The sequence below is a fragment of the Oryctolagus cuniculus genome, chromosome 8, assembly GCF_051225735.1.
Source record: "Oryctolagus cuniculus isolate XC-2025 breed Fujian yellow rabbit chromosome 8, ASM5122573v1, whole genome shotgun sequence".
NCBI classification, from domain to species: Eukaryota; Metazoa; Chordata; class Mammalia; order Lagomorpha; family Leporidae; genus Oryctolagus; species Oryctolagus cuniculus.
The window spans coordinates 86,469,358-86,496,596 of NC_142874.1; the positions used below are offsets into that span (position 1 = coordinate 86,469,358).

Below are 27,239 nucleotides of genomic sequence, written 5' to 3' on the forward strand. Positions count from 1 at the left end.
TTGTGTTTTGCATTTTTCTATGTTTTGTTTCATTCAGCAAGCATTTACTGAACTCTATCTTTATGCAGAAACTATTCTAGGTGCCTGGGTTAGCAGAAATGAAGGAAACAAAAATTTCTTTTCTTCAGGGAATTACATTCTCATAGGGGAAATAATCAATCAATAAATGAATAAAACATCTCATCCAGGACATCAGTTGGTAATAATCACTACAAATAAAGTGGGGAAAGAGGATACGGAGTGGATTGGGGAGAAGCTGTAGTTTTAAACAGGATGATTAGAGAAGACTCCATCTACAAGGCATAATTGGAAAGATCTGAAGGAGGCAAGAGGGTGAGCCATGTGAAGGTCTGGGGAAACATTACTTAGAAAGAGAAGAAATAGCCTGTGCAAAGATCCGGAGCTCCGAACATGCTTGAGCACTGAGAAAGAGCAAGAAAACTTGTGTGGTTGGTGTAGAGTAAGAAGGGGAAACAGCAGAGATGAGATCAGAAAAGGAAGTGCCCATGATCACTTTGGTGCAGACCACTGTGAAATGGTGAAGTATTGGAGAGTTCTGAGCAGAGTTAATATGAACTGACTTAGGCCGAAGAACATCCTGGCAGCTTTGTAGGTAACAGGCAGATATGGCAAGGCAGAAACAGGGTGATCAGTTAGGAGGCTACTATCAAGATCCAGATGAAAGATAATGGCAATTTGAACTAGGTCAAAAAGTAGTTGGTTCTGGTTATATTTTTCAGGTAATGAATCTGCAGACAGATCGGATGTGGACAATGAGAGAAAGAAAAAGGTGAAAGGTGGCTCCAAGGTTTTTGGCCTGAATAACTGGGAAAAACAGACCTGTAATCTCTTGAGAAGGAGACGACCAGGGAGGAGCAGACTCAGGGAGAGGTGAGAAGTTGAATTTTGGACACGTCAAGTTTCAGGTACCTGTTAGACGTCCACACAGAAGGACGTGTAGGCAGTTGGATGTGTTAAGTCTGTAAACTTGGGTCCAGGTCTAAGCCAAAGAGATGACTGCAGGAGTTCTTCTCATGAAATAGGTTGAAGTAAACGAAAGGATGAATTAGATGGGAAAGAGAACGGGCTGAGAGACTGAGCAGTAGGAGCACTGCACCTGCTGAAGGTCAGGGAGAAGATGAGGAGCAAGCAAAGGAAGTTGAGGAGTAGCCCAGGAGACCAGGCCTCCTGGAAGCAAAAGCAAGTTTTTGAAGAAAGTATAGTCAACTCTGTCATGCTGGCCATTGTTTTCTCAAATAAAGGACTGAGCATTTGCCTCCAAATTCAGCAGTTCTGGTAGAGAGCTGAGGCCCAACGTGTTCAAGAGCACGGGAGAAGAGGCACATCCACTCGTTTGCTATTCTGTTTGTGCCTGTGATTTCAGTACTGCTTAAAACCCAAAGAAATGTCAATTTCCTTGACAAAACAAAGTATAATTGAATATCAATTCTGCTCAATTTAATTAACTGATTAATTAGGGTTAAAAGGCTTTTCTTAAAAAGTAGAGTATTTTGCCTAAGGTTTTTAAATGATTGGTTCCATTCTCTGCCTTACTTCTTACATTCACAAAATAATGGTTACACACAAAAGCATGTGTGGAATACCTGACAGATATTCTGCATATGTAGTTCATGTAGTAAGTAAATGACTTGTGGTATCTTAGGTCCATAAGTCTTTCCTCTGTTCTCTTGTGTTGTCAGGCACCAATGATCGGGAAGACAGGGAAAGGCAGACGGAGGAACAAGCTATACTAGGGATTTATCACCAATCTGAATGATAGAGGTGGTCCTATTTTAATCCTCTACTGACAGAATAGATGGACACAAAGTCCTGTCATCACTGTTCAGAGGATGGCAGTGTGATTACTGAGTTATGGAGCAAAGTAAATTAATTTTCCAAAATAAAAAGAGAAATTGCCCCCTCTTCCCTTTTAAATTAAATCTTGTGTCATGTTTCTGGTCAGATCTAAATACAATCCTGAGTTTTTAATTATAAATTGGTTGTAATGTCTGCAATACCACTTTTATTTGATTGCAAATTCCCCTTTCATCTCACTAGGACTAAAAGAAACTATGAAGAAATAGGGTATCACTCATCCCCTGATTAACTGGAAGTGAGGGCTTTGTGTTACTCACAGGAATATAGTCCTAGCCTAGAAATACAATTAGCATTGCTTCCTTCTCTTTTTATTTCTCTCTTTTTCTTCTTCTTTTATTTCTTCCATTAAAAATGTGCAGAGACTTTATAGCTAAAATAGAGTTACTTCCATGAAATGTTTCTTCCACAGTGCTGGAAACCCCAAGATAACAGCCTTGTATTCAAATGTGAGAGGCAGAAAATGTAATTTACTTGAAGCATTAAGTGAAACAGAATAGGGTTTTCTTTCTTTCTTTTTTTTAATCATCTATAGTAGGTGAAATACTATAACTGATGTTCAATGTTCACTTGATTTTCAACAGTTTTCCCCAACTTTTGTAACCAAAATAGAAATAGAGAGAATGACAATGCTTTTCAGTTAAAGACATCATTTTTGTTGCTGCTATGGTTGGAATAATGAATATAATTAATCAGAGCACATTAACTCTTGCATCAAAACAAACAGCCACCTTGGCTTACAAGTGGAGAGAGACAAAAGAAAACATACAATTATTCAGTGAACTAATCCTCACATTTTACTCTCTAGATTACAACTTAACGTTTTGGCTCTAAGTCCACCTGGTCTTCCCATAGAAATGCATCTTTTTACATTTTCAGCTCAACTATTATTGCTAACTTACGTAGCCCATACACAAAGGTGAATTTCTGGCAACCAATTCACCACTTTGGGCACCAAGTCATCCTTCCTATCAGTTCTAATTCCCTTCATTTTCAGAGACCAAACTATGAAATTCTCACAGCACACCAGGGGAAACAGTTTATCAAGTGATTTCACACCCCACAAGCTGCAGGGCCCATGAAGAAAGGGCAAGGAGGAAAAGGCACCGGGAGTGTTTTGCAGGCCACACTTGGAACAAATCCTTCATGTTGTTTTCACATTATTGTTTTACTTCCCTAACAGCATGCAATGTCTTTTGGGGGCTATCAGTACAGTAAGCCAAGAAGTTCTGATACTTAGCTAAGAAATTATCTGACCTGAACCATGCAATCCATTCCACAGCCCTCTTTTGAACAATGTGACCTATTTTATCGACCAGATTATTTTGGCATGGACCACTGAGCCCCTCTGTAAGTTGATTAAATTCCCCCACCCAGGAGCTGGAGATTTATTTTCATGAGGAGTCAGGTGTGTGCACATGTGCATACACACACACACACCCACACACACACACAGCGGGGGGTAAGCTTCAGCTATTTCACAATGAGAGAGAAAAACAGCAGACTACGTTCTGTCTGTATTTTTTTAGCACTTCCCATAAAAGAAATCCATGAAATGGTTTTCTGTTTCTTTTCTTAAACAATGAGTACATCTTTGTGCTACAGCCAAAAGATAGTCCTGTTGCTATGTTGCATGTATGCAGTAGACTAGAGGAGAAGACAGCCAGAAGAATGCCAAGCTTGGGAGGCATGTGCCGGGGGCAGGCACAGATCCACTGTACTGCTCTCCTCTGGCTCTGTACCCACCAAAGTGCCCCACATTCCAAGGCTCTGGGATGCAGCTGCCTCTAGAGATCATTCCATTGCCTCCTTCTTCACTTGCCCTCACAGACTCCTCCCCTAGAACGTCCATGTACGGAGCACCTTACGCTTCTTTGGACTGTCAGCTCTTGGTGACCATGGACATCACTTTATCTACTACACTGAAAAATAATCTACGATACAAAGTGAAAAGAATAATACAGTCACTCACTTGTTTACTTGGTCAGTGTTTCAAGTCATCGATTTTGACAGCCAGCCCAATAATCTCAGCTCTATGTTTGTCCCTGCTACAGAGTACATGAGTAGCACATTTTCTGGAGAGCCATTCTTGAATCTGACAAGTTTTTCAGATGGAAAAAATAAATTACAGCGAATTTTTAAAAAGATTTATTTATTTTATTTGAAAGAGAGAGAGAGAGAGGGAGAGACAGAAAGATATTTTTCATCTACTGGTTCACTCCCCAAATGGCTGGAACTGCAAGGGTTGGTCCAGGCCAAAGCCACGAGCTTAGAACCTCATCTGGGCCTCCCGTGTAGGTGGCAGGGATCCAAGCTCTTGGGCCATCTTCTCTGCCTTCCTGAGCGCATTAGCAGGGAGCTGACTAGGAAGTGGAGTAGCTGGGACTGGAGAACTGGCACTCAAATGGGATGCCAGTGTCACAGGTACCAGCGGCTTAATCTATTGTGCCACAAAATTAATCACAAATTATGAAGAACTTAAAGTACATATCAAAAGCTGCCATTAAGAAAAAAACAAACAACAAATGGTATTTCACCAAAAATGTAGTTTCAAATGTTGCTTCTAAAGTTGATTCCATAGAGGAAATTTCCGGTCTGATCAAACTATTTTGTATCTTAACTGAAGGGATGGTTCCAAAGGTGGATGTATTTATAAAAACTCATTAACTTGTACACCAAAGACCTATGTATTTCACTTAAAATTTTACCTTAAAAATTAGGGGTGGTGGCATTGTGGTGCAGGTTAAGCTGTCACCTGTGACATCAGCATCCTGCATTAGAGTGCTAGTTGGAGTCCTGGCTGCTCCACTCCTGATCTAGCTCCCTGTTTATGTGCCTGGGAAAGCAGCAGATAAGCTGCAGTGCTAGTCCCCTGCCACTCCAAATGGAGACTTGGATGGAGTTGCAGGCTCCTGGCTTCAGCCTGGCCAAGCCTCAGCTGTTGCAGACATTTGGGGAGTGAACCAGTAGATAAAGATCTCTCTCTTTCTTTCTGCTCTCCCACTGTCTTTCCAATACATAAAATAAATCTGAAAATAAATAAATAAAAAAGCCCATCTCACTGACTGCTCTAAACCATCTGAGCTCCTCTCCTTTGTATTAAATTCTCAGTGACCAACAGTGGTCCTAGAATTGCATCTGCTCCAACATTGCCACTGCTTCCTCATCTTTTTCCCTTGTGACTTATTAATTTCTTTTGTTGATGTCATTATTGTCAAAGTTTCCTAAGACCAGCTCTTTAATTTTTATATTACATTTAAAATTCTTACTTTATTATTTTAATAATGTTGATCATTGCATATGAACTTTTAAAAAACATAAAGAAGAAAACTTTTACAATCCATATTTCCACTGGTCTGAGAAAACGCCTATAATTACTACAGTGTCTATCCTTCCAAAAATATAGTCAGCACGTATGAATCTAGTACCTACTTTGTGCCAGGAATTGTTCTAGACAATAGGTAGAGTGTGATAAACAATATAGCACCCCCTGCAGTTGGAGTTTAAATCCTAATAGATAATATCATGAGAGGAATTTTTAAAAATGAGGCATAATTCTATTTGTTCTGTAATAACATGCTCTTTTTTCACTTACTATAACACTCACATCTCTTCAAGTAAATAAAAATAACTGTACAATATCATTTTCATGGCTGCATAGTCCTTTACTGTATATAGATTATAATTTATGTAATAAATCCATAGTTCAAACAGCTAGACCTTCCAAAGTTTCAAACTACATTTCTATGAACATCTCATTAAGAATCTTTTCTTTTTAATGTGTGAGGCAGAGAGAAAGAGAAAGACAGAGTTCCCATCTGCCCACAATAGGGTAGATGAGGCCAAAGCTGGGAGCCAGGAACACAGTCCATGTCTCCCTTGTGGGTGGCAGAAACCCACTTGAGCCATCACTGTTGACTTTATGGCCTGCATTAGCAGGCAGCTGAACTCAGGAGCCAGAGCCAGGAACTGAACCCAGTCACTAAACAAGAGACATGGGTGTCCTAATTGCTAGACTAAATGCACATTCCTAAGAATCTTTTGAAGACATTTTAGAATTCTCGCTGCTAAAAGAACTTCAACAATCATTAACAATATACTTAACTTTTTTTTTTTTTTGACAGGCAGAGTGGACAGTGAGAGAGAGAGACAGAGAGAAAGGTCTTCCTTTGCCGTTGGTTCACCCTCCAATGGCCGCCTGGGCCAGCGCGCTGCGGCCAGCGCACCGTGCTGATCCGAAGCCAGGAGCCAGGTACTTCTCCTGGTCTCCCATGGGGTGCAGGGCCCAAACACTTGGGCCATCCTCCACTGCACTCCCGGGCCACAGCAGTGTGCTGGCCTGGAAGAGGGGCAACCGGGACAGAATCCAGCGCCCTGACCGGGACTAGAACCCGGTGTGCCGGCGCCGCAAGGCGGAGGATTAGCCTAGTGAGCCATGGCGCCGGCCAACATACTTAACTTTTTCTTTTAAACACCCTTCACTCCAGTGGTGGCAGAAGCTTAATCCTCAATTCTGTACTTCTAATGAAAGAACCTATAGTTCATTTAAAACATCAGTGTTTAAGACACCGCTTGCGATGCTCACATCTCCTATTGTGACGCTTAGGTTTCAGTCCTGTCTCTGCTTCTGATTCCAGCTTCCTGTTGCTGTGCATCCTGGGAGGCAGCAGGTGATGGCTCAAGTACTTGGGTCCCTGCCACCCACGTGGGAGACCTCAACTGAATCCCCACTCCTGGCTTTGGTTTGGCCTAGCAGAAGCTGCTGCGGACATCCAGGGAGTCAACTAGCAGATAAGAGATCCCTGGGTATCTCTCTCTGCCTTTTAAACAAGTGAAATTAAAAAAAAAAAAATCCATAGGTCATTTCATTTTTAAAGCCACAGTAAAGGATGGCATGTTCATGGACTCAGTTGTAAGTAATGCTTCTCTACAACAAAGGCACATTGATTCCCTGTGGGGTAGATCTCTCCTAGATCTTCAACCATTTCTTCCAGGAAATGGCCCTGCTCTCCTTTGTTCACCTTTATCCTCCTAGGGCATGGAGGTTTAAATCTCTGAAATGACTCTTGCAACAAAAAGCATTTGCCTAAGCCTAAGACCTAAGGCCTTGTTAAGGTATTTCAGTGAAAACTCTGGACACAGGAAGGAGCAAATTTACTATCTGACCTATATGTAACCAGGAAGCAGCTGAGGAAGTGTGGCTGAAAATGAAGTCTACAGTGAGAATCTCCTATCAGAGAAACCTTTGATCCAGGAGAACTATGTGTTTGACAATTTTACTGGAGGAGGAGAAAGTTATTCTAGAAAATCTTCAACTTACATATTCCCTGAAGTTCAACGGTAAATCTATTATTTAGAATGTTGAAAAAATATCCAAAGAAACAATTCAGCAACATACCTGAACCACAACCTTTCTCTTATTATGGGTAAAGCACTGTTAGAATGATACACTTGAGATGACGATTACAATCTCAAGCTAGTTCACAAAGACTTATTTCACCCTCTAATGAAGTTAAAAGTCATGTAAACTAGCATATAACAACATATAGCTATAATAATCTTTGATACACTTTTGATCATCTACTGTTTTCAGGGAATTGTGCAAGGCACTACGGGGGGGTTACAAAGACGAATCAGACTAAAACTTGAAATTAGAAAGCTGAATGAGTGCAGCTGCACTGTCTATTACAGTTACCTCTAACACTATGTACTAGGAGGACTGAGATGGGGCCAGCTAAGACATGTTGTAAGTAAACTACATACCGGATTTCAAAGACTCAAAAAGAAAAATAAAACCCTGAAATCGTTTGTTATTAAATGTTTATAATTATTACATTTTAAAATACCAGTACAGTTTGCCTTCTATGTCCACAAATTCTGATCTGGGGATTTAACCAACAACTGTAAATCCAAAATATTTGAAAAAATTAGATTGTGAACATATATGGGGGCCAGCGCCGTGGCATAGCAGGTAAAGCTGCCACCTACAGTGCTGGCATCCCATATGGGCACCGGTTTGAATCTCGGCTGCTCCACTTCCCATCTAGCTCTCTGCTATGGCCTGGGAAAGCAGAAGATGGTCCAAGTCCTTGGGCCCCTGCACCAGCGTGGGAGACATGGAAGAAGCTCCTGTCTCCTGGCTTTGGATCGGTGCAGCTCTGGCCATTGCAGCCGACTGGGGAGTGAACCAGCAGATGGAAGACCTTTCTCTCTCTCTCTCTCTGTCTCTCCTTCTGTCTCTGTGTAACTCTGACTTTCAAATAAATAAATAAAATCTTTTTAAAAAAGAACATATATGGACTTTTTTTCTTGTCATTAATCTCAAAACAATATAGTATAATTACCATTTATATTGCACCAGGCATTATAATTTATAATTATTTATAAATAATCTAGAGGGGATTTAAAGTATATAGGAAGATATGCAAATGTTGTACCATTTTATATCAGGGATTTGAGTGTCTGAGGATTTTGGTATCTGAGGAGGGTCTTGCAGCCGGTCTCCCTCAGAGACCCAGAGTTGACTACAAAGGTCCTTCAAAACACTCATGTAGAAGTACAAGTGGGAGCCAGCATTGTGGCATCATGGGTAAAGCTGCTGCCTTTAATGCCAGCATCCCCTATGGGCACCAGTTTGTGTCCCAGCTGCCCTATTTCCAATCCAGCTCCCTACTAAGGCACCTGGGAAAAGCAGTGAAAGATGGCCCAAGTGTTTGGGCCCTTGGCACCTTTGTGGGAGACCTGGAAGAAGCTCCTGGCTCCTAGATTCAACCTGGCCCAGCCTTGGCCATTGAAGCCATGTGGGGAGTGAACCAGAGAATGGAAAATCCCACTCTCTCTAACTCAACCTTTCAGATAAATAAATAACTTTTTTTAAAAAAATGGAAGTAAAACATAATGTGTGTTTTCAACGAATGTGTTAAAGCATCCTTATATAGTTTGGTTAAAAATAATAATTTAATCTTTTTCCAGGATAATTCAAAATAACATTTAAAAAAAAAGATTATTTATTTATTTGAGAAATAGAGTTACAGAGAAGGAGAGACAGAGAGGTCTTCCATCCACTGGTTCAATACCCAAATGGCTGCAATGGCCAAAGCTGAGCCAATCCCAAGCCAGGAGCCAGGAGCCAGGAGCTTCTGAGTCTCCCACATGGGTGCAGGGGCCCAAGGACTTGGGCCATCTTCTACTGCTTTTCTAGGCCATAGCAGAGAGCTGGGATTGGAAGAGAATCAGCTGGGACTTGAAGCAGCGCCCATATGAGATGTTGGCACTGCAGGCAGCGGCTTTACAACCATTACGCCACAGTGCTGGCCCCCAAAATTACATTTTGGAAAAAGATTTATTTACTTATTTGAAAGGCAGAATTACAAACATGATTTCTGTTATATTTCTATTGGCAGTGTTGATCTACACAATTATAGCTGCCACCCACTGCATATCTACTGTGAGCCAACTAATTTTATATCAGTTATTTGTAATTTTCTTGAGAGAAGTATTACAGATAAGGAACTAAGTGTTCAAAAGTTTTATCAACTTATTTTCCCAGAGATCTTTTAGAATACTGGCTATGCATCAGGAATTATTGTAGGAAACATTTGTTGCAACAGTTACAACACTGCTTGGGATGCCTGTCCCCTAGGAGAATGCCTCACAAGGGAAGCGTAGATGGAGTTCTGGTCTCCCGGATTCAGCCTGGCCCAGCCCTGGCTATTGCAGGCATTTAGGGAGTGAACCAGCAGACTCTCTGTCTTTCTGCCTTTCCAATAAAATAGTCATTTATTTTATTTTCTTAAAGATTTGGGGCCAGCGTTGTGGTACAGCGGGTTAAGCTGATGCCTGCGATGCCGGAATCCCTTATGACTGCCAGTTCAATTCCTGGCTGTTCCACTTCTGATCCAGCTCCTTGCTAACATGCCTGGGAAAGCAACAGAAGATGGCCCAAGCGCTTGGGCCCCTGTACCTATGTGGGAGGCCTGGATGAAGCTTCTGGCTCCTGGCTTCGGTCTGAGCCAGCCCTGGCCGTTGCAGCCATTTGAGGAGTGAACCAGTGGATGGAAGCTCTCTCTCTCTCTGTGTGTATTTCTACCCATTGCCATCCCCAATCTTCACTCTGCCCTTCAAACAAGTAAATAAATCTTAAAATAAATAAATAAACCAAAGGCTATAGTAGGAGTTCAAGACAGAGCTTACCAATACAAAGCAAGACACTAAAAACTATGCAGAGAATTTGAACCAGAAAGATCAAACATTTGAACAGTTCAAGCCTCAAAATATTTCCTGGACTCTGTAAGAGTTATCTGAACAGGCAGTCAAAAACTACCATCTATCTTCACAGCAGAGTAATTCATGTCTGTTCCTTACTTTCTGCCAATTTAACCTAAGGGAAGTGGGCATCTGTATTTGGCAGAGTGGGATTGCAGGACTTTTACATCAAACTCAGATAAGGCAAATTAGCTTTATTTTTTTGCCAAAGAAGAATGTTTAGCTGAGCCAGACAACAATTTTGTAGCCTGAACTATTTGCATTGGCTCTCTCTGCCTTCTGAAATCACTCCTGCAATTGTGAATTCTGAATTTAAACATAGCTGCACAAGCAAGACAGAGTTAAGGAAAGAACTAGAAGCTGGCTATATTTGGGATGAATGCACATATTAGTAAAGATAACCTCACTCAGTGAGCCTGTTTTCATGGACACAAGTGCTTTAAGAAAAAAAGCATCCTCAAGGTCAAATGTTGTGCAGGCCAAGACTCTCCTCTGAGAGGTAAATGACGATTTAAAGCAGTTACCCAGTTTCAGATGAAAACAAATATAAATCAATCACAAGGACCCCCAGTCGTCATGTCATGAGAAAAAGGAGGCTCGATCCTAACCCTCCAGGTTGGTTTATTTACTTTGATGGAACTCACTGGAAAATTGTTGAACTCCACGTTTCACTATGCCTGTGTCGATGTGTTTTCTGGGCACTGGATGTAGATCCTGTCAGTCAGGCACTTTCCTGGAGCACTAAAATGTACAGATTACATACTTCAAAGGCAGGCTGCAACCACTGTAGCTGAAATTTACACAAATCTGTGCTGCAAGTAACTGGATAAACAATGAGACTAATGACCTTGTTCTGCATTAATCTCCATATGGCTCAGTTGGTACTGCTGTTGCCTTTAGGCAAGAAGGTTGTGGCTTTGGCTTCTAGCCTCAAACCAGGGATTAGGTGCTTGCCCAAAGCTGACAGAGCCCAGAAAGCCTGAAAATACAACCGAGACCATCCATTTTATGAAATGCATCTACCACGATTTGAGAAACACCTCTGTTACCGTATCTACTGAGAAAACAGATTTATAAAAATCAGTAAATCCCTTAGCCATGCCTCCCCCTTCAGAGAGTTTATTTTCTTCAATAGAGGGCCAAAGATTTTCCATGAGTATTTTCAGGGACTCCCCATTGCCCCTCAAAAAAAAAAAAAAAAAAACACAACCAGACAACCCCTTAATACATTAGTCCACATTCCTCTTTGGGTCCAGAATAAATCTCAGAAAGGCTGCATCTGTCACAGAAAAGTGAAAAGAGGGATTGAAGTTGACCAGTGAACTTGATAGGCATCTACAGCATCCACTTCTAATCTGGGTCATTTGGGAAAGATATGTTAAAAATAGAAGGTGTGTCTTAAGTACCAACAAAAATTGCTGTAGAGACCCTTCAACATGATTTGCAGAGGCTGAGTGTTGTCAGTAGCAGGAGGTGGCTGAAAGCCATAGAGCATCTCAGATGGATTTGCAACCTGGGTAGCCTTTGGCTACATGGCAGGAGACAGAAACAGCAAAATCACAGCCCTGCTCCCATCACTCAGTACACATGACACACTGGGAAGTTCATATTGGGAAGCTGAGTCCAGGGAATGAGTCTATCAGCTGGGTTACCTGAGGTTAGAAAGGATCACACACGAAGTACACCCAGCTAAATACCCACAGAACTACACGTGTGGTACCCCGGCACTGCACACCGAGCCCGAGCCATAACCTTACTTCATTGTAAACTTGAGGTATCTCTGTCCGGGACCGTGTAATCACATTCTGTCATAAACACAGATCCTGGTGGGATTGCAGACGCACCAAACACCTTTTATTTACCTTTCTAGCCACCTCCCAACATCCCTGAGTTCTTAGTGCTGTTTGGGGGGCATCTTATCTGCATACACATTACCCACTTCTCAGGCCATCATCACACCACAGGGCTATTTTCAGAGATCTAAGATGCATCTAATGCCTCACAAAAATAGTTTTCAGCAGCATTTTTCTTCATCTTCTTATGAATTCATTAAGAGTCCATCATAAAGGAGAGAGTGGAGGCACATTCCCTCCCTCCTTGGAATGCTGGCCTCTCATCACACTCTAGGCAACAAATGCCTCTGTGACCCAACTGCTGAGGATGGGAGCTGGCTATAGCAGTGGACATGCGACATGCGACTGTGAGGCCATCCCTGTTTGCTCCCATGGTAGGGTTCCTGGAGTTGTACAATTTCCAAGTTTAAAAGAAAAAAATTAAGATTTTATTTATTTGAAGGCCAGCGCCGCGGCTCACTAGGCTAATCCTCCGCCTTGCGGCGCCGGCACTCCGGGTACTAGTCCCTGTCGGGGCGCTGGATTCTGTCCCGGTTGCCCCTCTTCCAGGCCAGCTCTCTGCTGTGGCCAGGGAGTGCAGTGGAGGATGGCCCAAGTGCTAGGGCCCTGCATCCCATGGGAGACCAAGGTAAGCACCTGGCTCCTGGCTTCGGATCAGTGTGGTGCGCCGGCCGCAGTGCGCTGGCCGTGGCGGCCATTGGAGGGTGAACCAACGGCAAAGGAAGACCTTTCTGTCTCTCTCTCTCTCACTGTCCACTCTGCCTGTCAAAAAAAAAAATTATTTATTTGAAAGGCAGAGTTATGGGGTGGGGGAGGAGGGAGAATCATTTGCTGGGCTGGTTCACTCCTCAAATGGCCACAATGGTCAGGGCCAGGCCCAGGCCAAGCCAAAGCTAGGAGCTAGGAATTAGGAATTTCTTCCCGGTTTGCCACGTGGGTGCAGGGGCGTAAGGACTTGGGCCACCTTCTGCTGCTTTCCCAAGCACATCAGCAGGGAGCTGGATGGGAAGTGGAACAGCAGGGACTCAACAAGTGCCCATATGGGATGCTGGGAGGTATCTTAACCTGCTAAGCCACAATGCTGGACTCAAATCTTTGGCTTTGCAATTAACAGGTTCCCTGAAACAGGCCACCTTTGCATACTGCCCTAACATTTTCTTATATTTGTGCATGCCCTCATGTGCACTGTCTCACTCTAGACATGATTATTTACTCCCATTTTTCTAAGAAGAAACTGAGTCTGGGAGAAGTGAAATGTTCTTCCTGAGGTTACCAATGGCATGTGGGGGGGGGGGTCAGAGCCCACCAGCTGACTTTTTACATTAGGTACTTGCAAAGCAACAGAATATCCCTCAAGGAGTATATTCAAGCATGGAGACCCTAGGGGCGCAGATGTTTGGCACAGCTTGGGAACCCCTAGATGCCCTATCAGAGAATGCTTGGGTTCCCATCTGGGCTCTGCTCTCCAGTCTAGCTTCCTGCCTAAGAGCACTTTGGAAGGCAGCAAGTGATAGCTCAAGAAGTTGTGTCCCTGCTACCCAGTTGGGAGACCTGGATTGAGTTCCCAGCTTCTGGTTATAGCCGGGGCCAGCCCTGGCTGCTGCAGGCATTTGGGGAGTGAATTAGCAGATAGGTGATCTCTATCTGCCTTCCAAATAAATATTTTTTTTAAGAAAAGAAAAGACGTTACAGTTTTTAAATCATAAACACTGAAACTTTTCTGACTAGTTTTTAAGAAAAGCTCACGGAAGCCTATCAACCAGATAGCTTCCAATCACAGACTGCAACGATTCTAGTGGGTGCTTTGATACAAACAGCAACATGGGCTTTCCGGACTCTGACTTCTGTAGAAGAAAACTAAGCAGTCCCCACACGGCCTACAGACAAAAAGCACCACGTGCAACAACACGTGTCGTGTCGGGCTTCTCCTCCCAAGCGTGGCCGCGTCAGAAAGTGCGAGGCATACTGAAATAAGACAGTATTTATGGCTGAAGAAATTCAGTTTCACATAACGGTAATTACCAACAAGATATTTTCCCCTAATAAAATTACTGCAAAACAAAATCTGGAGAAACTAAGTGTTTCCCTATGTTCTCTTTATATTATTCCATGTGCTCAAGAATGAATTCGGGAGAGGGAGAGCAAGCGAGCACAAAGAGGGGAGAGAGAGACAGCGAGCGAGCCAGGGCGAGACGGCCTCTGCTGAGGGTTGGTTTTGCTTTAGAAACTGGAATGTGTCCAGGCTTGATTTTTATTTTCAATTCACATTTCAGATCCAGCTCCCCAAACTCTTTGATCTTTCTCCCTGTCTCCTTACCCGGAAGAGAACCCTTGGCCTTCTCAGCTGGGAGCTGGGAGCACACGTGGAAAGGCTGGCTCGGATCCATATTCTTGCCAAATTTAGTCACACAAAGGGGCCTGCGAGGGAAAAAAGAAAGGATGAAAGCCGCAGCCGCCGCGACTTCAAAGGCCGCGCCGCCGCGCCGGGCCCTGCGCAGGCGCCGCCCTCCGCGGATATAAAGCGCGGCTGGCGCGCGCGGGCGGCTTCTCCGCGCGTCCCCGGCCCGGGGGTGGGGGCGGCTGAGGGGAGGGGGCGGGGCGGGGCGGCCCCTGAGTCCGCGCTGCCTGACGGCCCCCGAGGCCGGTCCCCTCGCCAACTTGAGGCCCCTGAGAAAAAGTTTTCGGGAAGGAGGGAAAAGAATGCCACGCTCGGCCCACTAAGCAACCGTTCTGCGGCGCAAATAAGCTCCGGCTCCAACCTCCGTGGTGGGAGGCATCCCTCGTGCAGGCGTAGCGTCGGCCCCTCGGTGTGGCGGCTCGTGTTCCCGTCACGGGGCTCTTTCTGACTCGATCCCCGACCCCGTACGCGACCCTCATGGCCCCGGTTCCCTCCTTCTCCCTCAGGGACGCCTCTGGACGCGAACGCCAGCCTCCCGGGTGGGTGGCGGAGCCCACAAAATGGGTGTGTGTGTGTGTGTGGTGTGCACCTTCGTCGCGGGCCGTAGGAGGATTCGGGCCCCTGCCTTGGTCCCGCGCCGCCAAGCATGGGAGAGGCCCCGCACGTTAGAGCGCGTCGGGTTGCGTGCAGCCGCGGACGCCAAAGTGCGGCCGAGCCGCGGAAGCCAGACGTCCGCAGGCGGCCAGATTTGGGAAGGACGTTTTCCCAGTGCCACGGGTTCTGTTACCCAAAGGGTGGGGGGTGGGGGGTGTCTGAGTTTGTCTCCGAGAAAGCCAGAGGCGGGAGAACCCTTGGGACGCAAACTGCCACTTCCCCCCGCCACTTTCTTTCCTGCCTGCGAGCACTGCTTAAACTAGGGCTGCCCACAGCTCCAGTTGGCTTGTGAGGCTGGGGGCGCCAGCGAGGGGGTCGGAGTTCCGACTCTGCTATCGCCCTGTTCGTTTCCTCGTCCTCGTCTCTAGCTGTTTCGGCGGCATCCTCTTCCGTAGGGCCCCTGCCTTTGGGATCCCACCAAAGTGGCAGCTGGGAGAGAGTCCAGGCCACACAAAGCGGCCAACCTGGGCAGGGGGTTCGCACCGAGGGGGCGGGGAGGGCCGTGAGGGGCACCGTGCTTGCCTCCAGTCCCTGTAATTAAGAACTCGCTGGACTGTGTGCAGCCGACTGGGCTTGGCAGCAATCGCCGTGGGGGAGGGGTCCTCGCCCTGAGATGGGTGTGGGTCCTGCTCCTCGCCCCGGCCCCCAGCGGGCAGCCAGGCCCGTCTCCGCTCCCCCGCGCCTCCGTTCCGGCAGGGTGGGCGCCTCGCCCCCATGCACAGCGTGGTGCAGAAAGAAGTGTTGATATAAAACAAGTTAGCTCCCAAACGAAACCCAAACCAACCAAAGCCACTGGGAGGGGGAAAACCAACAGCAATCCGGCCAGCCCCTAGCAATTGTTTCACGGTCGGAATTCAATCACATCAAAACGCCCCCTGAAACCCACATCCTGAAGGAGCGAACCTCCAACAGCCGGCCTCCCGTCGCTTGCTCGAGTTCACACGAACAACCTGCCTCTGCATCCGAGGGAAGGGGCGGCGGGCGGCCGCGCTCCTCCGGCGCCGCACCCGCCACATCCCGGACCCAGGCACCCACTCGCTGCACCCGAAGAGGCGGCTGCTTATGCTAATGGCAGCCCCCGCACGAATTAGAGGAGACAGCCCGGCGACCGAAATGCCTTTGCCAGAACTACACCAAACCTGTTGGGAGGGAGGAACGTCTTCCCGGGGTTCCTTCGCCCCTCGGGGTCCTTCTGTTTTTTCCTGCCAGAGAGACAGACCTCACGCCTCTTTGACAACGCTTTCAAAAATGTGGGTGCATGGTTTTTACTAAAGCTTTTGCAGCCCCATCGGAAGATTGTTACGATGCTAAAGACAATCAGCCCACGCCACGCACACGGCGGAGGGGACAAACAGCCACGAAAACCGAGTGAGGCACTGCCTGATTTCGTTAGAAACAGTGTTGCCGAAGGAGAGACTTGCAGCAAAGCGCCAAATGCGGCCACCTACCCTCGGCCCTAAGAGTAAATAGTTCCCACTAGTTATTGTTCCCCAAATTCCCATCTTCTCGAGCTCCTAATCTCCAGGACACCTGGAGTTGGGCTCCACAGGACTCAGGGAGTCCAGATAATTAACGTGAAGGAGAAAATGCGATTCGAATTAGTCGCAGCACTTAAGGGTGGGGGGGATGCAGGAGTCGTCATTTAATCTCTTCTTGGCTTCCAGAAAATACCCTGTGGCCATTCTTGGTGCCCCCTCCCCCTCCTCGGGAGTTTGATGAAAAGGAACGTGTATTCTGGCTGCTTTGGGGAAACTACATCTTCCTGTTCTTTTTCTATAAAATTGGCTCCGATATGGGAAGACTTAGTAACTTTGTTTAACCGTATCTATTTTCCAACGGGATGTGTGACATATTCACATCTATGGGACACAGGCTTACACTGCCGCCTCATTTCAGTGGAAGTTGCACGCCACAACCATCTCAAAAAATTGGGTTGCTTTCCCATTTTTAAAAATTATTGCCTTGCACACGATAGCAGAATATCGTCTTCTCTGAGGCATAGCGTTGTCAGATATTTAAAGTGCATTTAATGTTTTGCTTTTCCTGGCTCCCTTTATCAGCCCCTTAATTTTACCAGAATCTTCCGGAAAGAATTTACCTGTGACTACTGACCACGTTCTATGGGACTACCTGAACCCTTTAAAATGATAGTTTCAAAAATTGCTTCCTAGTGAATCCCCATCCCCCAAAGTAGTAGTTATCAGCAGGTGAAGTTTTAAGTGCTCATTTACTCATACAAGGTCCAGCAGCCCGCAGTTTCACCGGTAGGAAAAGAAAAGGGAACTTTACCTGACGATTACCGAAAAATAAAGCTAGAGTCTGACTGTGTCCTGTTTTCCTTATTTTCAATTCAAGGGAGATGAAGATACATTTCTTCCTGCCTCCTGTTTACTGTTCTGAGGTTTTATAGATGGCTACTGTATTGGACATGATTTTGCCTGGATTTTAAACTGAGGGTGTTTGAGAGCCAAGGTACAAACTGTGTTTTCCAACTTTAGCTTCGCTTATACTGTGACTTTCACAAAGCATCTCCTTAAAAGTTCTGTCCTTGTACAAAATGCATCAAAGAGACGGTGGAGACTGGGGAATTTTGGGGGTTGGACTCGGATTTGCACCTTCAGCGCCCAGTCCAAGGTGCCAGGGACTGCCCTGTCCTCCCTCTCTCTTCTGGTTTCGCTCTCCTGGGTCCTGTTGCCTTCTCCTCCTCCTCGGGTTGTCTTTTCGTTCTCTACGAGGTTCCCACACGCTGGGGCACGTATCTCCCCAAACCCACGAGAGACCTAGCATAAACAGATCCCGTGGTGAGGACACAATGAAAGAGATGCTGTTTATAAAGCGATAAGTGGGATTCAGTCTTCAGTTGCTTCTTCCTCGTCCTATTTTTCTCGGTAAGCCTGGAGATTTTTTTTTTTTCGCTAGCCTGTGCTCTCTTGTCCCTTCTCTGCAAAGAGCATGCGGGTGGCATGATGTTTAGGGAAGCCACAACTCTCTTTGCCATGTCCTTCTTGCCTCTCTTCTCTTACTAGTTCAGCAACGTCTATTATATCTCCCCCTTCTCTTCCTCAGTCCCCGATTCCCGCCTCATCCCCTGTCAGAGCATCCATCACTGCGGTGTCGATCACAGCGGCGGCGGCTTTCTCTTTCATCTTCCTCCCCCTGCCTGGGCTAGGGAGAGAGGGTAGGAGGCGGAAAGAAGGTGGGGGAGAGATTGGCAGAGGGAGAGGAGTGGGTGAGTGAATGGGGGGGGGGCAAGAGAAATGCTTAGATGGTGGAGTTAAGCCATTTGGGCAGAGTTTCTTGTCAATTTCACGCGAGCAAAGCGTGCCTCTCCGTGGGTTCTAAGCGGCGCCCGCTCTTCCCTTCCTTCTCTTGCCAAGTTGCCTGATCCCTTCCTCCAGGCGCGCGCGCGGACACACACACACACACACACACACCCCAAAACTAGGACTCGTCCTACAGGCTCTGGGAAAAGAAAAAGGGGGGGAAAGTCCTCAATCACCACCTCCTTCTCGCCGACTCCCTCCCGCCCCCTGCTCCAGCCGGCAGCCAAGGAGAGCTGGAGACGGGGGAGGGGCGGGGGAGGAGAAGCGACGCAAGTGGGTAGCTTTTCAGCGCCGCGGAGGCGCGGGAGGAGGAGAAGCGGTGGGGAGGCGCAGCCGCTCACCTGCGGGGCTGGGCGCGGAGGACGCACCCGGGCTGCGCGCTCTCGGGCCGAGGAGCCTGGACGCGCCCGGAGCCTCGCAAGCGGCCAAGCTCGGAGAGTCCCCTCCCTTCTGCCGGGCGAACCCGAGGGGCGCAGCTCTCCGCCTGGACAGAGCGGGCCGGCGGAGGCGTGGAGAGCGGCGAGCCAGCCGGCCCGAGAAACTCGAGCCGGGAACAAAGAGGGGTCGGGCTGCCCGTGCGTGTCGGCTCGCGCTGCGGGCTGAAGCGTTTGGGCCCAAGGCCCCTGCTGTGGCTCCCCGAGACCCCGCCGAGCTCTGCACCGCCGATTCCCCGCGCTCCTCGGCACAAACTTTATTCTTGGCAAACAACTTCTCTTTCTCTTCCCCTCCTCCTCCGCCCCCACCTTCTCCGCCTCCTCCTCCAGATTAAATGCTCCTCAAGGAGGAAAACCGAAGCGAAGGGGAAGGAAAGAAGCAGCTCTAAAACGGACATCACTGGCCCAGGCGGCTTTTTTTTTTTTTTAAGCCCTTCAGGAAGTGGACATTTCATTATCTTCTGATTCTCCTCGCACCTTCTCCGCTGGGGTAAACGGAGCCTTTTTGCCCGGCTCCCCTCTCTTCTCTCGGAAACCAGACTGCTAAATCGGCATCCGAGGAAGCTACGGTGGATAGGTTTGCGCGGAGACGCGCCCGCTAGCCTTTTCTCTGCACTTTGGGGAGTCGTGCTCCTTTCCGAGTCTGCGTCCTGGGCCCACAGACCCCGGTGGCGCGGGGGGCGCGGGGTAGCCGTCCGGGCCGGGGCAGGCTAGCCTAGCACGCGGCGCCGCACAGACGCCCCGGAGGCGCCAGCTGCAGCGGCTCTCGCCTTCCCGTGCCCTTCGGCCGTGGGGGCAGGCGCCGGCGCTGGTCTCGGCGAAGCGGGAAAGCGCAGGCGGCCGCGGAGGATCCCGCCGCCGCAGCTGCTCAGGCTACCGGCCGGCGGCCCCGCGCTCGCCCGCCTCGCTTCCGCCCGCCGTCCTCCCTCCCGCACCCTCTCCCAACTCTCCCTCCCCCTTTCTGCGACCTGCGCGGACCCCTCCTCTCCGGCTGTCGCCGCGGGTGCTCCCGCAGAGGAGCGGAGATTACTGAGCCGTCGGGATGCCCCAGCTCTCCGGGGGAGGCGGCGGCGGCGGGGGGGACCCGGAACTCTGCGCCACGGACGAGATGATCCCCTTCAAGGACGAGGGCGATCCCCAGAAGGAGAAGATCTTTGCCGAGATCAGTCACCCTGAAGAGGAAGGCGACTTGGCCGACATCAAGTCCTCCTTAGTTAACGAGTCTGAGATCATCCCGGCCAGCAACGGACACGAGGTGAGCGGGCCGCGCGCCGAACCCGGGAGCGTGGCGGCCCCGGGGAGCAGAGAGGGAGGAAGGGGGTCGAAGCGCCGGCCAGTCCCGGTGACCGGTCCCGAGTAGGGCCGTCGTTTGGGGCGGGGAGGGGGGGTGGGTTTGGCCGGGCCCCTGGATCGCCATTCCCCGTGGTTGTGTAAGGCGGGAGCAGGGGCGTGCAGGTAAACTCACTCCAAGTGTTTAGGGATTCGGTGGCTAAACGGTTGGTTTGCGGGCAGGAAAAAGCTGCCCTTCGCCCCTAACGTTTCGTGCCCGGGTTTGGTGGCGGGGCTGAGGGGCGCGAGGCATACAGGAGAGGCCGTCTGAACACAGTGAGGAGTTCTAACGCAGGACGGAAAACGGCGTGCACCCGCTCGCTGTCTCGGTGGGTGTCTGCAAAAGTGCGTTAAACCACCGAAGGCTTCGCAGAGCCGGAGGGGAGGAAGGGGAGGCAAGCGTGGGCCGGGCCCGGCAGGCGGGGCCGCCCCAACCGCTCCCGAGCGGGGCCCGCGCGGAGCCTGCGTGCCGGCGGAGGGGCGCGCGCCTTGGCTGCGGGGGCGGCGCGGGACTCGGTGCCCGTGGCTGCCAGGGGCTGTGGGTGAGCGCATGCTAAGCCGAGTCGCCCAGGGACCCGCGTACCTCTGCCCAACCCTAGTTTTCCCCAGCGCTCGCCGCTTAAAGAAGAAAGAAGGACGCCTTTACTCGGGGTTTGACCCGGGATCAGGCCCTGAATCTCTGCAGAAAAAAGGCGACAGGGCTGAGTGGGGAAGCGGGAGAAGCCCTTATCAGATGTGCAGGCCCGCGGCGGGCGCGCGCTGGTAACCTGAGTAGGGTAAATAGAGACACGTGGGTGCCGGCGGTGGGAAGGCGCGGGCCGGCCGCCGGGGCTGCGGCTGCGCGCGGGTGGACCCTCACGTCCGCCACTCGGCTGACCACCCGGGTTCGACAGCTGGGAAACCCGCCAGAGGAAATCCGGTAGAAAAGTCCTGACACCCACATGATTTCACCAACGTTTTTTTTTCCCCCAAAGCAACTTGGAGGGTATGCCTTTTGCCTTAAATGGCATCCTTCTACCCCCAAAAAGAACGCGTGTGGTTTTGGGGGCGGGGACAATTTGGGGTTTAAACAACACGTTTAAGAGCACCTCAGAGTTCCCTTCTCTATCCCAATGGCAGGGGTGAGTACGCATTTTGGAAGGTTGGGGGCCTGGGTGGTGTTCCTTAGCCCTGGCTCCAGTTTAGGGGAAGCGGGGCAGAGGGCGGGTAGTGAGGTACCTAGGGTGCACCCACTTCCAAGTAAAAGATTTGTGACTGTGCACTGGGGGCAGGGGGTCACTGGAAGGGCACACGTCCAGTGGACCAAACAGCCTCGAAAGCACTTAATCTTCCTGCCCAGCTCTTTCTCTCTGCTTGTCCTCCCTTGTCCGTAAATACATTTTCCAGCCACGTCACATTTTCTACACTTTTATGGTTGGAACCCCAGGTATTAGGGCCCTGTCAGTCTTGATTGACCCCAGTGGGAAGTTGGGCCATGGGCAGGCGCGGAGAAGATGATGAAGGGGGTAATACCACTGATTTGCACGTGGTTGAGCCTGGGTGGATGGTGGTTACCAAAACTGATGTTAACTGGGCTACCTTTTAGATGTCTGTAGCCCCACGCTCAAATTAACCACAGAACTGTTAGATTTTGCTCCTGTAAGCCAGTGCGCAGCCAGCCGTGGTGGAGCTCCTGCTGGGACCCGCTGAGGCAATTGCCTTAAGACCCCCATCCAAGTGGTTGGCTTACGTTTAAATTGTCATTTTTCAGTTGAAAAGTGATATTTCAGCGTGCTTTTAATCAGATCCGATTGAAGCGAACAGTGGTTGAAGATGCTATCACAAGGCTGAGCCCCGTTAACTTCACCTATCTGTTAGACATCCAAGTGGGCTGGATATGTTTGAGTAAGCAGCAGGCAAATGGCGTGAGGATCATTCCCATACTGAGTATCTTTTCGTTGTTTCTGTTACTTACTAATAGTCAAAAGTACTTGGTAAGAAAAAGAAAAATTCCCTTGTACTCAATCCTCACCTACCCCTCGTAGATTTATTGTACCTGCACCTCCTATTTTAAGTACCAGTGGGAACACACATACACACACATGTGCATCATTATTACTATCAATTTAAGGTGATTTTTTTTCTTTTGGGGGTGGGGATTCCTGTTGTTAGGTGGCCAGACAAGCTCAAGCCTCCCAGGAGTCCTACCACGACAAGGCCAGAGAACATCCTGATGATGGTAAGCCACTGGCTTTTATTATGTAGCATGTAGGCTGTGTGGATGTTACTTTTATTTGAGCTCAAGAAAAAGGAGACTAGAGTTGACAGGAGCATGCCCACTGTTTCAACAAAAAGAGAAAGAAAACCTAGGAAACTTCCTGCTTATCTGTAGTGTATGTTACATTATTTAACACCTGTCTCTGAAAAAGTGCGCAGCCTTTGTGTTTCATTTGGTTTCCTGATTCCTTAGGGAAGTGGGAATGTCTACAATGAGTTTCTGACCCTGCTTTTAAGTTCTAATCAGCCTTAGGTCCTTCGTATTTTCTCATGCATTATTTTTAAGAATGACCGTCTACATAAATTTATTTTCCAACAAGAACAGTTTTGAATGGATTTTCATTTGCAGAATTGCAGGCGTATTTTTTTGTTGTTGTTGTTACAGCGAGAAAGTAAGCAGCAAATGAGCAGATTACATATGGCTTAGTAAAGCAGAATCTAGCTTGTAAAAATGTAAAAATTTTTAGGAACCAATACATCAAACCTGATAAGATGTTCTGCTCATCTCTGATTCTTGCTAAAATTTTTTGGAAGATTATCATGTTTATATTTAAGGGAAGTTCTTTGTGACTTGGATTCCTTAAAACAACTCTTGTGGTATAGTTGTCACCCAGTCTGCATTTTTATTCTCCCTTAATTACTTAATCGTTATCCTGAGCAGAATGAAGTGTTGGTACATACAGTGTGTCCAGCGGGAAAGGAGGGGAAGGACACCCTAGATCGGGCTGGTTCCTCAGCCTCAAGTAGTTACACAGATTAAAGAGAAGAACCCTATCAGCTGAACACACACACATATTTCTTTGGTAGAATGATGTAAGTGTAGCACATAAAGTTAAGCCTTCCAGAGTTAATCCTTTAGATACTTGGGTAGTTGCCCATGTGTTAGATAACAACGATTTCCCTCAGTAAAATCTAGAAATTTAGAAGCACAGGTGTGATTATTGAGTTTGCCTAAAAGGTGAAGCCTAGCTTCATGTGTGTAAATTTGTGTGTGTGTAGTTATTAGATGACACTACATTCACATTGCAGTTTTCTGTTTGTGTTCCTTCAAGTTTTTGTATTTCTTAGTCCAGTTTGTGGGTACTAAAACAAATTAAGTTAGATGGATAACACTTATTTTTGTAAAAACATCAGTCAGTAGTTGAAGTAAATTGAACCACATGTTTTTTAAACATCTGGTTTTGCTGCTAAGCCATTTAAGAGAATAAATACTGTCGATCTAAAATGGAGCGTAATAATCCAGTTAAAATATTTTGTAAACAGATCTTTTATGTGAGGTCTGATCTGTCTTTGAACTAATAGATTTTCAGCTAAAAGATGCAGTGATATGAAAAATACATTGCTTGTTCTGTGGATTCTCTCAGGGAAGCATCCAGATGGAGGCCTTTACAACAAGGGACCCTCCTACTCAAGTTATTCTGGGTACATAATGATGCCAAATATGAACAACGACCCATACATGTCAAATGGATCCCTTTCTCCACCCATCCCGAGAACAGTGAGTAACATGCTGATGCTGCAAATAATTTTCAGAAGTGCAAATTAATTTGTGTTTGGGCAGAATGCTTTTTCAAACTCATTGGGAATGCTTTTGTTATATATGATCAGTTACTGCTAAATTAGAGCTATTAAGAGGAGTGGCTATTTTAACATAGTGCTACCTTTGATGTCTTACATTTGGCTTACTGGTGACGATGAATAACTAATCAGAAGTTCATGAAATAAATGAAGTTAAATCAACATATCCATGATTTTATGAGTCTTGTGCTTTCTGTGCTGATGAGAGGGGGAAAATGACTTAATCTTTCAGTTAAGTAAGGACTGTGTAGTTTTCAACACCCATGAGCTGTCTACAACCTAAACTGTTTCAGCTCTTTTTAAAAACGATGTTTTGTTCTATTGTATTAGTAATGTCTTTTTAAGATCTCATGAGAGGGATGAGCTATTTTTGCTTTATTGTGTAGAGAGTATCACTTGAAGATAACCTAATGAAAGTTATTCCTTTGTTGTCTCATGGATCAATTAACTTTTAGTAGAGTTCTAGAAATTCAATGGCATTTAACTTCTTGAAGCAGTTACAGTATATGAAGAATTTGAGTTTTGTTACTTGTTGACACTCATCTTTGCTTGGGAAGTGGAAACCTTATTTATACAGTGAGAAATGCCTACGTGGTAGCCTGGGTAGCATGTGAACATGCATACTGGTGGCAGAGTTTTCTCTGAGGATCATCCCCTCCAGCCCCATTCTCCTGACGCTGCCCAAACCCTCAACAAAAAACATCTATCTGTGTATTTGGGGGATTAGGGTTTTGGGTTCACCAACTCTCCTGGGGTCACATCTAGGATCCGATAATGGATCCTCTGGTTTTCCCTTCTTTGTGTAGCACTTGTACCAGCTGAAAAACAAAAAAATCCATCCCAAATACCTGAGAAAAGTAGTATGTTTAATGCCTCAGTGAGCCAAGCCTGGGAGCAGAAGACTGGCCGAGTGTCAGAGAGCACTGTCTTGTGAGGAGCAGTTAGCGAGAGGATGTGTGGTTGTCTTGCCGGTCTGTAGGCCTCAGTTGGTGAATTGATAAGCGTGTGAAGTAGAATCTCTTGATGTAAACACTATGATTTAGAAGTTACTGCAATTATTTTTTTTTTCATAAATTTCAAAAGGATACTTGACTTCTCAGGTAGGAAATAAGATTTATCTAAATTTCCACATGGTAGCTACAATGGAAACCTGGGCTCTATAATCTTGGAGATCTTTTAATGGTTGCTATAGGAAATAGCTATTTCATATTTTAATAGGTTTTTCAAATACTTAATGATAGAGGTGTCTGTGTGATTCGTATGAGCCTTCTGCCTAAAAAAGGCGAATGAATTAATAAAAGCAAGTAGAGTTTAATCTTTAGAGACCACCCCAAATAAATACTTGTAAGAGACTTTATATTTTTTTAAACTAAATATGCAAATATATCAGATACTTATTTGTTTGTTGGGTAGGTTTTTTTTTTTTTTTGGATTGAGGGGGCTGAAGAGGAAGAATACATTTTAGATAAGAACTAATGGAAATTATTGAAGACTTTTTAGAAACAAAAGCGAATTCGTGTCTTAAGAAGAATAGAAACTAGCCACAAAACAGTCGTATATTAAGCTGTGCTTGCAGTACTTGTGGAATTTATTCCCTAGATGAGCTACTTTTCCTTTCAAAACAATTTTTAAAAAGTAATAAAAATCTTGGATTTTATAAATAATACCTTAGAGTATTGAAAATTATGCTTCTTTTCCTTTTTAAGCCAGCATTCTGCCTACGTCTCCCAACATTCTTTTTCTCAACCTTTCATTTTGAAACGGTGATAGAACGGAAAGTATTTATTGTTTATGTATTAAAACTTTGAGGTTCAGTGAATCAGATAGGCATTCTTTGTGTAGGAAAGATTTGTGACCAGAACAAATGTCAGTGGGTGTGGAGTGGAGGAAAGTGGAGTGTGATCCGGAGACGATTATCTTACCTTGTTGTCCGCTGCTTTGTTTCTGTTCCGTTACCTATTGGATTGAATTTTATTTTGTGCATGTTTTCTTGAGATATTCTGCAGTTTGCACAATTCCAGAAGCTTTTCAGTGTTAACCACAAGGCTATGTTAGATTTTTTTTTTTTTGAGGCTACGACTGAAGTGAGTTACAATCATTGGTTTTTAATACCCAACAGTTGTTCTTAATGTGTCTGAGATCAAAAACATTTAACCGGAAGACAGCCTGTCGTCTTCACCACGCTTCTGCCTTCTTGCTCTTTAACTCTGTCCTTAACAGGACTGTTTGTGTCACTGGCATCCGGAATGATAGATTTTCATGGAGAGTGTCAGGAGCAGAGTGACCATTTGTGTTTCGGTTTAGGATGAGAGAGCATCCCCTGGCATCCCTGTGAGTTGCATTTGCATTACAAACAATTGCTTGTTTATTGCATCTGCTGCCCAACCTGTTGGGATGAGAAGAGCCTCTGGGGGTGGGGGTGGAGGGGTGGGAACCTGACTGCCCCTTCCCTACCTGCTTCTCTGTTTTTATGGAACTGCAGTATTGGCTCGGCCATCTGGCTCTCAGAAAAATGTTTCTGCTGGAATCTCATTTTACCAATCCTATACGTTTTAGCTTGTTTCAAACACTGCAGGATGTCTGCTGTAACAGCTTTTACCTATGACCTGAGTGTAACATTACCTATTTAGGAGAACCATCTTCATCAATCCACACACACACACACACACACACACACACCCGCCAATTGCTTTCTAAAGGGAAGTTTTAATTTGCAAATTACCCCTAGAACTGAAATTCTTAGAGATGTGTCTGTACCAGAAATCTTAGAAATGGGTCTCACAGAATTTTAAAGAATTCTTTGGCAGGCGTTGGTCTTCTCAGAGAGGAGTTGCAGGGGCCTGTTAAATATTTCAGAGTGCAGGCCCTGGAGAGTTTGTGAGAAGCGTACTCCCAAACCTTTCTTTCTCTGAACCTCATTCGTGAAAATCCCTGTAGGCAAAAGGTAGAGCATTAAAAGAAAAAAAAATGGTTCTTCACATCCCTAGTTAGGTCCTGGCAGTTGTGTGCCTGAACAGCGTGTGAACAGGGAGCTTGGCCAGCTTCAACACAAGTGAAAGTTCCCGGTGCCTTGCACCTCCATTTGTCCTGTGTGCGGCCCCACGAGTTTAACACCTTAGCAGAGAAAGATCTCGTCTCGCTGCAGATGCTTGGGAGGGAAAAGCAGCAGACAGCGCAGGAAGCTGCAGCAAACGTTGCCGCTCAGTCACACCAAACCACAAGAACACCTGGTCAGTGCAGTGCTGTGAACTTCCTTGTTTTTGGTTCTGTGTGC

General features: G+C 46.7%; 1 protein-coding gene and 1 long non-coding RNA gene across 15 annotated transcripts in view; one reads left to right on the forward strand and one right to left on the reverse strand.

Moving 5' to 3' along the window:
* The window catches only part of LOC103350731 (uncharacterized), a 40,338-nt gene extending 23,164 nt beyond the window's left edge, over positions 1–17,174 (reverse strand). Inside the window, exons 1-2 of one of the 3 annotated variants that reach the window (XR_016212336.1) lie at positions 16,185–17,174; positions 14,311–14,411 (exon numbers count right to left, since the gene is read on the reverse strand). This is a non-coding gene — a long non-coding RNA (uncharacterized LOC103350731). Of the gene's footprint in view, positions 1–14,310; positions 14,598–16,184 lie in introns of those variants that run through there. The other 2 variants (XR_016212337.1, XR_016212335.1) reach the window with 2 other exon arrangements.
* Positions 17,175–17,963: 789 nt separating this feature from the next.
* LEF1 (lymphoid enhancer binding factor 1) overlaps positions 17,964–27,239 on the forward strand; it is a 141,884-nt gene continuing 132,608 nt past the window's right edge. For 7 of the 12 annotated variants that reach the window (XM_002717171.6, XM_008267504.5, XM_051820129.3 and 4 more), the window contains exons 1-3: positions 17,964–20,057; positions 22,283–22,349; positions 23,752–23,885. In XM_002717171.6, coding sequence (XP_002717217.1) covers positions 19,845–20,057; positions 22,283–22,349; positions 23,752–23,885 — 414 coding nt within the window. In that variant the 5' untranslated portion in view covers positions 17,964–19,844. Of the gene's footprint in view, positions 20,058–20,240; positions 20,461–20,611; positions 21,253–22,282; positions 22,350–23,751; positions 23,886–27,239 lie in introns of those variants that run through there. The other 5 variants (XM_008267507.5, XM_051820130.3, XM_089302963.1 and 2 more) reach the window with 4 other exon arrangements.